This window comes from Podarcis raffonei, chromosome 8 (assembly GCF_027172205.1).
Source record: "Podarcis raffonei isolate rPodRaf1 chromosome 8, rPodRaf1.pri, whole genome shotgun sequence".
NCBI lineage: Eukaryota > Metazoa > Chordata > Lepidosauria > Squamata > Lacertidae > Podarcis > Podarcis raffonei.
Genome location: NC_070609.1, coordinates 7,499,381 through 7,509,779, shown reverse-complemented (window position 1 = coordinate 7,509,779; position 10,399 = coordinate 7,499,381). Strand labels below are relative to the sequence as shown.

General features: G+C 50.5%; 1 protein-coding gene across 1 annotated transcript; it reads left to right on the top strand.

The window, feature by feature from the left end:
* The first annotated feature begins 220 nt into the window (after nucleotides 1-220).
* LOC128420277 (homeobox protein H17-like) lies at nucleotides 221-5,955 on the top strand. The gene is made up of 3 exons (XM_053401872.1): nucleotides 221-282; nucleotides 3,738-3,904; nucleotides 5,558-5,955. The coding sequence occupies exons 1-3, from the start codon at nucleotides 246-248 to the stop codon at nucleotides 5,687-5,689; spliced, it is 336 nt and encodes a 111-aa protein (XP_053257847.1). The 5' UTR covers nucleotides 221-245; the 3' UTR covers nucleotides 5,690-5,955.
* The last annotated feature ends 4,444 nt before the right edge of the window (nucleotides 5,956-10,399 follow it).

The window sequence follows — 10,399 nt, the reverse complement described above, 5'->3', positions numbered from 1 at the left end:
CCCTCTTGGTCAGCAGAGAGGGGGCTGCCACCTTGGCCCCCCAGACGCAGCGTCTGTGGCATCATCCGAGCCGCTGGGACCTCCTCGTTCCACAGAGGACCAAGCCTACCCAGCGAGTGGCGGATTTTTCCATCCGTTCCATTTTGGCCCAGGACGGCTCCGAAGGGGAAGGGGAGACACACCAGGAGCTGGCAGAAGGAGCAAGCGTCACGCCATGGGGCAGCCCCTCTCAAGGCTACACCTGGATGCACTGTGGCCACTTCAAGCCCCCTTCCGTTCCAAGTAAGGCCTCAGCACCAAAAAGTTGCCTCCCAGGGCTGCACCGGAGGAGCCAGGATAAAACTTGGGTGTTGTTCTGAGCTCCTCCGGGCGAACCGTTTAGTCAATACAGTGGTACCTCAGGTTAAATACGCTTCAGGTTACAGACGTTTCAGGTTACAGACTCCGCTAACCCAGAAATTGTGCTTCAGGTTAAGAACTCTGCTTCAGGATGAGAATAGAAATCATGCTCCGGCGGCACGGCAGCAGCAGGAGGCCCCATTAGCTAAAGAGGTGCTTCAGGTTAAGAACAGTTTCAGGTTAAGAACAGACCTCCAGAACGAATTAAGTACTTAACCCGAGGTACCACTGTATTTATCCTGATTTGCTTATGCAAATCTTACACGGTGGTTAGACTGTGCCCTGTCTTGACTAAGCATTTGTTCTGGTTGGCATGGATAAGTAATATTTGTGTCCATTTACTGCATGCACGTGACGCGGGTGGCGCTGTGGGTTAAACCACAGAGCCTAGGACTTGCCGATCAGATGGTTGGGAGTTCGAATCCCTGCGACAGGGTGAGCTCCTGTTGCTCGGTCCCAGCTCCTGCCAGCCTAGCAGTTCGAAAGCACGTCAAAGTGCAAGTAGATAAATAGGTACCGCTCTGGCGGGAAGGTAAACGGTGTTTCCATGCACTGCTCTGGTTCGCCAGAAGTAGCTTAGTCCTGCTGGCCACATGACCCGGAAGCTGTACGCCGGCTCCCTCAGCCAATAAGGCGAGATGAGCGCCGCAACCCCAGAGCCGTCCACGACTGGACCTAATGGTCAGGGGTCCCTTTACCTTTACTGCATGCATGTAGCTGCCTGCATTATCTGTCTGCAGAGGTATTGTTAACCAAGAGGTCTAGAAACATAAGTCGGCAGATAGTTTTGCCAGGGATGGGCCAAAGGCAGGCATGGGGAACTACTGGCCCTTCAGGTATTGTTGATGTTTAGTCGTTTAGTCGTGTCCGACTCTTCGTGACCCTCTGGACCAGAGCACGACAGGCCCTCCTGTCTTCCACTGCCTCCCGCAGTTTGGTCAAACTCATGCTGGTAGCTTCAAGAACACTGTCCAGCCATCTCGTCCTCTGTAGTCCCCTTCTCCTTGTGCCCTCCATCTTTCCCAACATCAGGGTCTTTTCCAGGGAGTCTTCTCTTCTCATGAGGTGGCCAAAGTATTGGAGCCTCAGCTTCAGGATCTGTCCTTCCAGTGAGCACTCAGGGCTGATTTCCTTAAGAATGGAGAGGTTTGATCTTCTTGCAGTCCATGGGACTCTCAAGGGTCTCCTCCAGCACTATAATTCAAAAGCATCAATTCTTCGGCGATCAGCCTTCTTTATGGTCCAGCTCTCACTTCCATACATTACTGTATGGAATTCAGGCATTGCTGAACTACAACTCCCATCTTCCCTGGCTATTGGCTGTTCTTTCTCGGCCTGATGGGAGTTGTAGCTTGGCAGGGCTCAATGAGCTTCTTAATCTCAGGGACCTGGGTTCGAGTGCCGCATTGGGCGAAAGGTTCTTCCATTGCAGGGGGTTTGGGGTCCCTTCCGACTCTACAATTCTGTGAACACCTGGAGGGCCTTTAAAGGTACAGGTACATTAGAGAGTGGGATGGAGTGAAGGAATACATGAAAAAATATGGTTCCGGAATTATAATAATAATAATAATTTTTTATTTATACCCCGCCCTCCCCAGCCAAAGCCGGGCTCAGAGCGGCTTACAAGCAATAATAAAAACAAGATGAATGATTACAACTTAAAAACAAAAATAAAATACAACATTAAAATAATGGAACATTAAAATATTAAAATGTAGCCTCATCGCAGGAGGAGAAGGAAAAGAAAAAAGAAAGAGAGGGAGGGAGGGAATCAAATTGGCTCCAAGCCAAAGGCCAGGCGGAACAACTCTGTCTTACAGGCCCTGCAGAAAGAAATCAGATCCTGCAGGGCCCTGGTCTCATGAGGCAGAGCGTTCCACCAGGCCGGGGCCAGTGTTGAAAAGGCCCTGGCTCTGGTTGAGGCTAATCTAACTTCCTTAGGGCCCGGGACCTCTAGGGTGTTGCTGTTTATGGACCTTAAGGTCCTCCATGGTGTATGCCGGGAGAGGCGGTCCCGTAGGTACGAGGGTCCTAGGCCGTGAAGGGCTTTAAAGGTCAAAAGCAGCACCTTGAACCTGACCCTGTACTCCACCAGGAGCCAGTGCAGCTTGAAAAGCACTGGCTGAATATGCTCCCATGGCAGAGGCCCTGTGAGGAGCCTCGCTGCAGCATTCTGCACCCGCTGGAGTTTCTGGGACAGCTTCGAGGGAATTGAAATATTAATAGAGAATGTGTAAAACGTGCAGGGGTAAGCAAGAAAATAATAAGAGAATCAATTGAATAATTATAAAATTATAACAACGCAACAAGATGGAAGAAGTAAAATATTGAGATCAAACATGGGAGTGTGGGTATATGGGAACCTATAATATCATTTATAATATAATTTGTTACATCTTTGTTATAATTTGTTATATAAGCTAAGTGATGAATTAAAATATGTAATTTCAAATGGAAAGATTTACGGATGTTAAATTTTATAAGAACTGTGATTTGGAAAACCGTTAAAAGGATATACACTGAAATTCAACCAAGGGGAAGCGAGGAAGTCACTTAACAATGTTAATAAGTGTAATTTATAATAAGGTTATGATTTATGTTTGCACTTTTTTGTGTTTATTCATTTATAATTATGTGAAAATCAATTAAAAAATTGAATTTTTTTTCTACAAAAAATATATATAATATAATTTGTTAATTGCGTTGTATTTACATCTAGCAAAGGGAAGCCTAGAGCAATTAAAGGTAAAGGTACCCCTGCCCGTACGGGCCAGTCTTGCCAGACTCTAGGGTTGTGCGCCCATCTCACTCTATAGGCCGGGGGCCAGCGCTGTCCGGAGACACTTCTGGGTCACATGGCCAGCATGACAAAGCTGCATCTGGTGAGCCAGCGCAGCACACGGAACGCTGTTTACCTTCCCGCTAGTAAGCGGTCCCTATTTATCTACTTGTACCCGGGGGTGCTTTCGAACTGCTAGGTTGGCAGGCGCTGGGACCGAGCAACGGGAGCGCACCCCGCCGCGGGGATTCGAACCGCCGACCTTTTGATCGGCAAGCCCTAGGCGCTGAGGCTTTTACCCACAGCGCCACCCGCATCCCTCTAGAGCAATTAGATATATTTTAATTTAGGTAATCTATGTAAATAGGCTTGTGTTAGAAAATGAATATGGATTTTGAATTTGAGGTTTGTACTTTTTTTTTTTTGGTTTTGAAATAAAAATAAATAAATAAAATAAAATAAAGGTACAGGTATCCCTGTACCTTTCCAGCGCCAATTCTCCCGGCGCATCAGGTATGCCTGCTCAGGTCCTGACCTGGGTTTTCTCCCTTCCCTGCAGAGATGAAGCAGATGGGCTGCGGCCCCCGGCCCCCCTACCGAAGCCCCCGGGTCCCCTTCTCTGCCTCTCAGCTGGGGATCCTGGAGAGCAGCTTCCAGCAAACGCATTATCTGAACACTGAGCAGATGAAGGAGGTGGCTCTGCTGCTGGGCCTGACGGAGAACCGGGTAAGAAAGAACCCTAGTCCTCCAACCCCCTGGGCACCTCTGCATGCTGTAGCTCTGCCACCTCCTGCACGGCAGCGGGTTGGGCTGGATGACCCTCGGGGATCCCTTCCAGCCCGACAGTGCTATGAACTCTATGATTCCTGGGCCACTGAGCTGCTCCTGGAGTGGCCTTTGCCCCTCAGCTTTGGGACAGTGCCTCCTGGTGGAGCAAAGCGAAGTTGGGACTGGGTATTTGCAGCCTTCTGGACGTCATTGGACTCCAACTCCCATCAGGCAGCGCAGCAACGGCAAGGCATCATGGGAGTTGTAGTCCAACAAGCTCTGGAGGGCTGCCAGTTTCCTATACACGTTCCCTGGTGCCAGGTGGGGGCAGGGCACTTTTTGTCAGGCCGAGGGCCGCATTCCCCCAATGGGAACCACCTGGGGGCCACATGCCTTTGGGCCCAAGTGGGGATTCGAACCCTGGTCCCCAGGGTCCTAGTAGTCTAGTCCACCACAGTAGCTCGTGGGAGAAGCATAGCTGTCAACTGTCCCTTCTTTGGCGGGAAACTCCCTTATCCCAGCGCCGTGTCCCGCTGCTGTCCCTTATTGATGATGTCCCTTAAATTTCCCGGGTTTCATGCTCGCCCGGCTCGGGAGGGAAGCAGCGGCTCGGGGTCCTCCGCCACGCAAGAGAGCACGCGCACGAGCTGCCGCATCTCCGTCTCTCCCTTTTCCCCCTCAGGGGTGCATCGTGAGGAGACGGGTGAAGGCGGGCGGGCGGGCAGGCAGGCAGGCAGCCCCTCTCTTGTGAGACTTCCGCCGCGCTGCCAGGGGAAGCCTGAGGGAGGAGGAAGAGGAGGGGATGGGGAGGGACATAGAAGGGCAGCACTTCAGCGGCCGCTGCGGTGCCGCAACTGCCTCATGCCGGGCTCACAGACAGCGTGGGCGAGAGTCTCCCTCCCTATCTCACTCTCGGGTGGGGAAGGGCCGGCGGAACTCCTTGCACCATGATGGCGGCAGCCCCGACGTGCTGCTTAGCACCCCTCCAACCAGTGCAGCATCTTAATGTAGTGATTTCCCCCTCTGCATCCCTTTCATAACTCTATTTTTATAAATCATTTGTCCATCCGTAGTTCAAATTTTTACTACAAGTTTTCTGCCAATTCTACCAATGTATGTAACTCTTGACAATAGCTTTTCAACTAAATTATAAACTTTCCCCATTCTTCATTAAAGAGGTCCTCTTCCTGGTTTCTAATTCTGCCTGTAAACTTTGCCATCTCGAAGTCGTTCATCAGCTTTGTCTGCCACTCTTCTTTGGTGGGAGTTGTTGACCCTTAGGATCATCTAGTCCAACCCCCTGCAAAACACAGTCAGTTGCAGCCAAAGCAGCATGGCTCCATCAGTGGCGGATTTCTGCATAAGCTAAGCAAAATCCCTTATTTTGGCTGCTGAGCCCTTATTTTCAAGGCTGCTGGTCCCTTATTATCAAATCTGCAAGTTGAGAGCTATGGGGAGAAGGCACCGACCGATTTCCGATTTTCGGACCCATTTCTCTCTTCCGTATTTTCGTAGAAACTGACCAGGGGCTGAGCATCCCAAGTGGGTCAAATCTGCGCGACGGGCGACTGACCTCCTCTTCCTCTTTTTCTCTTTCTTCCTCCCCCCAAGGTGAAGATTTGGTTCCAGAACCGGAGAGCCCGAGAAAGGCGGGACTTCATGAAGCAGCACGGCGTTGCCCCTGCCACTCCCAGCGCCAAGGAGAGCCCTCTGCAAGGCCACCCCCCATTAGGTTGGCACTAACACCATGGGGCAGGCAGGGTGGACAGGGAGGAGGGAAATTGGGGTCAGGCAGTTTCCAAACCCACCCCAAAACCCCTGCTGCCTGATCCAGAAGGTTTGGACTACAACTCCCATCAGTCCTTGTCCGCACTGATGGGAACGGTAGTCAAAAACACCCAAGGGCACCAGATTGGGGCATAGCTGTCAACTGTCCCTTATTAGGCGGGAAAGTCCCTTCTCCCAGCGCCATGTCCCGCTGCTGTCCCTTATTGATGATGTCCCTTAAATTTCCCGGGTTTCAATGGAAGCAGGTCCTCTCCCACCCCCCACCCCCTGTCAGCCAGGGAGGAGGGAGGCTCCAACTGTGTTGCTTGGCTGCGTTGCTCACCCAATAAGGAGTCTGAGAATGACTGGGGGGTGGAGCTTGCATGCCTTGTGCCGATCAAATCGGCCGTGTTGCCTGGGGATTTGCTCAGCGCTTCCCAGCGGAGAGGTGACGGTGGTTTTCCTTGCTGCATCCCCTTTGCCGGGTTGCTGCGCTGTGGGAACCACCGCTTGAGGCTTTGTTTGGCTGCTGGCTGGGCTTTCTGCCTTTGGCTCGGAGCGGCTAAGAAATCGAACATACCTATGTTCTGAAAATCCCTTATTTTGGCTGCTGATCCCTTATTGTCGAGGCTGCTGGTCCCTTATTTTCAAATCTGTAAGTTGACAGCTATGTTCCAAACCCACCCCAAAACCCCTGCTGCCTGATCCAGATGGTTTGGACTACAACCCCCATCAGTCCTTGTCCGCACTGATGGGAACGGTAGTCAAAAACACCCAAGGGCACCAGATTGGGGGAGGCTGGTGCAAACTTTTCAGGGACTGCATCTTTGAATTCTGCGGCTGTCAGGGGGCCAGCAAAGCGGTCCATTTATTTTCGGTCAGGCTTTGCCTGTAGCCCACCAGAATCCGCCCTGTGTGACCAGTGGTCCAGCGTCGTGCCGTTGATGCAATATTTCTGCCGCTGGAGGGTCCCTGCCTTCAGCGTCTCAGAGCCGCTCGATCAGCACAAAAGGGCGAGCTTTTTAGCCACCGCATGCTCCAAAACCGGGCCTTTAGGGACGTTGGAGGTTTTGAGGGAATCGTGCGCAAGCTCTGCGATGTAAAATGGAAGACACAGCTTGGGTCACAGAACGCACCGTATTTTTCGCTCCATAAGATGCACCAGACCATAAGGCGCACCTAAGTTTTTGGAGGAGGAAAACAAGGGAAAAAATATTCTGAATCCCAGAAGCCAGAACAGCAAGAGGGATCTGGCTTCTGGGATAGCATCTGGCTGTTCTGGCTTCTGGGATAGCCGCGCCAAGCCTCTTCAGGGCAGCGGGATGAAGGCTCCCCCTGCCCAAAGAGGCTGCAGCGGCTAAGGACCAGGAGAGGCCCTTTGCTGAAGGGGCGCTGCGCAGCTCTCCCTCTCTGCTCAGCGCCATTCGCTCCATAAGACGCACTCACATTTCCCCTTACTTTTTAGGAGGAAAAAAGTGTGTCTTATGGAGCGAAAAATACGGTAGTAGATCTAGCTGAAATGCAACAAATATGCAACATTGATTGTGGCAACACACCCCTGTTATTGTATAATTGCAAGACTGCATCGTTGTAAGATTCAGAATTGTGCGAGGTGCTACTAACTGCCTATCACCTAGTGTCAAATTGTACCTTGCCAAAATCTGCTCCAATTCTGCCGGTCTTACTGTACCCTTGGCCCAATTCAGATATCTGCATTTTTTTGCAATTTAAAAATCTGCATTTTTTTGCAATTTTAAAATTGGCAACTATGCTCCCCAAAGAGTTCGCTCTGTTTTTTCCTATCTGCTTTTTCTTTTATTTTTTTAAGTACCGGAGGGCTCAAAATAGTGGCTGTGCCAATTGAGCTCCTTTTGAGACAGAAACGGGCTATAAATGCGATGAATGAAAGATTGGGTAAATAAAGAAAGGGCCACAGTTCATCACGGCCATTCATTTAAACGAGTCTGCTCTGCGGATGACTGATGTTGGGTACAGAAACCCTGATATATTTGTTTAAGCCATTCCTAGACCACCCTTCGTAATATCTACCGCAGAGCAGTTTATAACGCACCGCTCCATAAATATAGTAATAAATGGGTAATGATAAGTAATAAAAAACCGAAACACAAATAGATTATTCCAAATACAGCCCCGTAGACTCTTCCACCGTGACTGCTTCTCCGACCTTCTTCAGCTGCCAACGCGTTTTCTTAAGTGGAATATTTATTTATTTGTATTATTAACGTATTAACGGAATTTATACAGCTGCCCTGTCACAGGAAGTTCTATTCATATCGACTTTTAATTGAATTTACAGGAAGGTCTGAGTCAGAGACTCCACTTCTGTCACTGTAGCATCCCCTAGTGGCCAATGGCAATATAAAAGGTAAAGGGACCCCTGACCATTAAGTCCAGTCGCAAACGACTCTGGGGTCGTGCGCTCATCTCGCTCTGTAGGCCGAGGCAGCAACTCTCCAGGCAGGGGACATTCCCAGCCTCACCTTATATCCTTCCCTTAAGCAGGGCATCTCTGCAGCTGCGCAGGGCAGTTACAGCAAGAGTTGACCGCAGTCAGCCAATTAATGGTCCCATTTTACAGGTGTGGAACACTGACAGCTCACCTAGACTTCCTTTTCTGCCACATTTCTAGGCACAGGTCCAGGCTGTAAGACTTCATGTCCAAGTAGTTTTGTTTTGTCTTTGTCCTGGTGCTGGGAAAAACATGTTGTTGTTGTTGTTATTCCATACGCGTAGCTGTCAACGTTTCCCGTTTTTTAAGGGAAATTCCCTTATTCTGAATAGGATTCCTCCCAAGAAAATGGAAAAGTTGACAGCTACCGTATCATTTGCTCTATAGGTCGCACCGGACCATAGGAGGGGGAGAACAGGGGCGGAAAATTCTCCCCCTCTCTGCTCAGCACCCCTTCAGCGAGCCCCTTCCATTTCTCCTCCCGCTTCGCTGAAGGGGTGCTGCGCAGAGAGGGAAAACTGTGCAGCGCCTCTCCAGCGAAGCGAAGCCTAGAGAGCAAGAGGGATCGGTGTGCACCAACCCCTCTTGCTCTCCAGGCTTCAGGCGGCTATCCGCAAGCCTTCGGAGCACAGCGGGAACTCTTGCTGCGCTCTGAAGGCTTGCGGATAGCTGCCTGAAGCCCCCGGAGCGAAGCGGGAGTTCCCACTGCGCTCCGGGGGCTTCAGGCGGCTTCAGCGAAAGCAATGCGAAGCCTCCGGAGCGCAGGGGGAGCTCTGCCTCTGCGCTTCAGAGGCTTCGTGTTGCTATTGCTGAAGCCAAGGTGCCTGCATTCGCTCCATAAGACGCACACACATTTCCCCTTAATTTTTGAAGGGGGAAAAGTGCGTCTTATAGAGCGAAAAATACGGTGTGTCCATACAGTGAATCAAACTTGTAGCCTTGGCCTTATCAGCGCTGCACTCTAACCAGCGGAGCTATCCAGGCATGCTATAATTCAAGTTTTCCCAGGGAAAGCACCAGGACAAAACGGACAAACAAACCCCAATGCTTGGGCACAGAGCTTTAAAATGCCTGGAAACACAGCGCAAAAGGAAGTCTGGATGAGCCCCGAGAGAGAGAAGCAACTTGCACCAAGCTGACCACAACCCACAGCAGAGAATAATTTTCAGCAACCCTCTCCCGGATATCTACTCCCATCTTTAGATCCCTCAATTACCCTCGTCCTCCCCCTGTGCTAAGGGTTAACCTGCTCCGAGTATTCAGTTACCTGGAGGTGTGCAATGCAAACAGCTCCCACCTCCTGCTGCAGGAAGACCCCTTCTGTTCAGGGGGCTGCCTCTCCCCACTGAGTCTTTTACCCTGACCCCCAAGAGCCCCCCTTCAGCCTCCAGAGCTAGGGTAAACACTGAACAGGCCAAACGCCCTACAGCTGTGGGTCCAAAGTCTACGCTCGCCTGATCAGCTTCCAGCTGGTTGTGCAGAATCGGCCTTTCTCGCTGCCTGAATATTTCCCCCCACTGCTAAATCTTTTTCCCCCCCTTTCGGCGCTTTGTTCTGAATTCCGCATCCGTTTTGTCTGGAACAGCTTGCCCCGCCGCACTGATTAAAGAAGCAAAGAGGGAGTTTGTTCTGTCAGTTAAAAATATCCTTGAAAGAAGCGTAATTGCCTTGGAAAGAGACAATTGCCAGCTACAAGGGGATGTAGCCGGCTGCTGCAGCAAATGAAATGACAGGCTATGCATCACAGGCCATCTTAATGCCGTTGCCAATTAAACATATGTCCCCTGAAGCTAAGATGGCGATCTCCCAGACCCTGCACTCGCCATCTGAGACCCTTCTTCGTGGGCCTCCTCCACGAGAGGTCCAGAGGGTGGCAACATGAGAGCGGGGACTTTTTTGCAGTGGCTCCCTGTTTGTGGAATGCTCTCCCCTTCATTACATACCTTTGGGCACCAGGCAAAAACGTTCTTCATAAACCCAGCCTTTGGCTTATTAACATTTGATGTGCTTTTAAGTGTGTTTGTGGGACAGGAGTTATGGGTTTGTTTGTTCTTGTTATGTGTTTTGTGTTTTTATTTTTGTATTTTTATGCTGTGATCCGCCCCTGGACCTTCAAGTGGAGGGCGGTATATGTATTTAATAAAATAAATAAACGACAGAGAGTCTTTGTGATACCTTAAAGACTGAGGGTTGACGCCCGCGAAGGGTCAATTTCG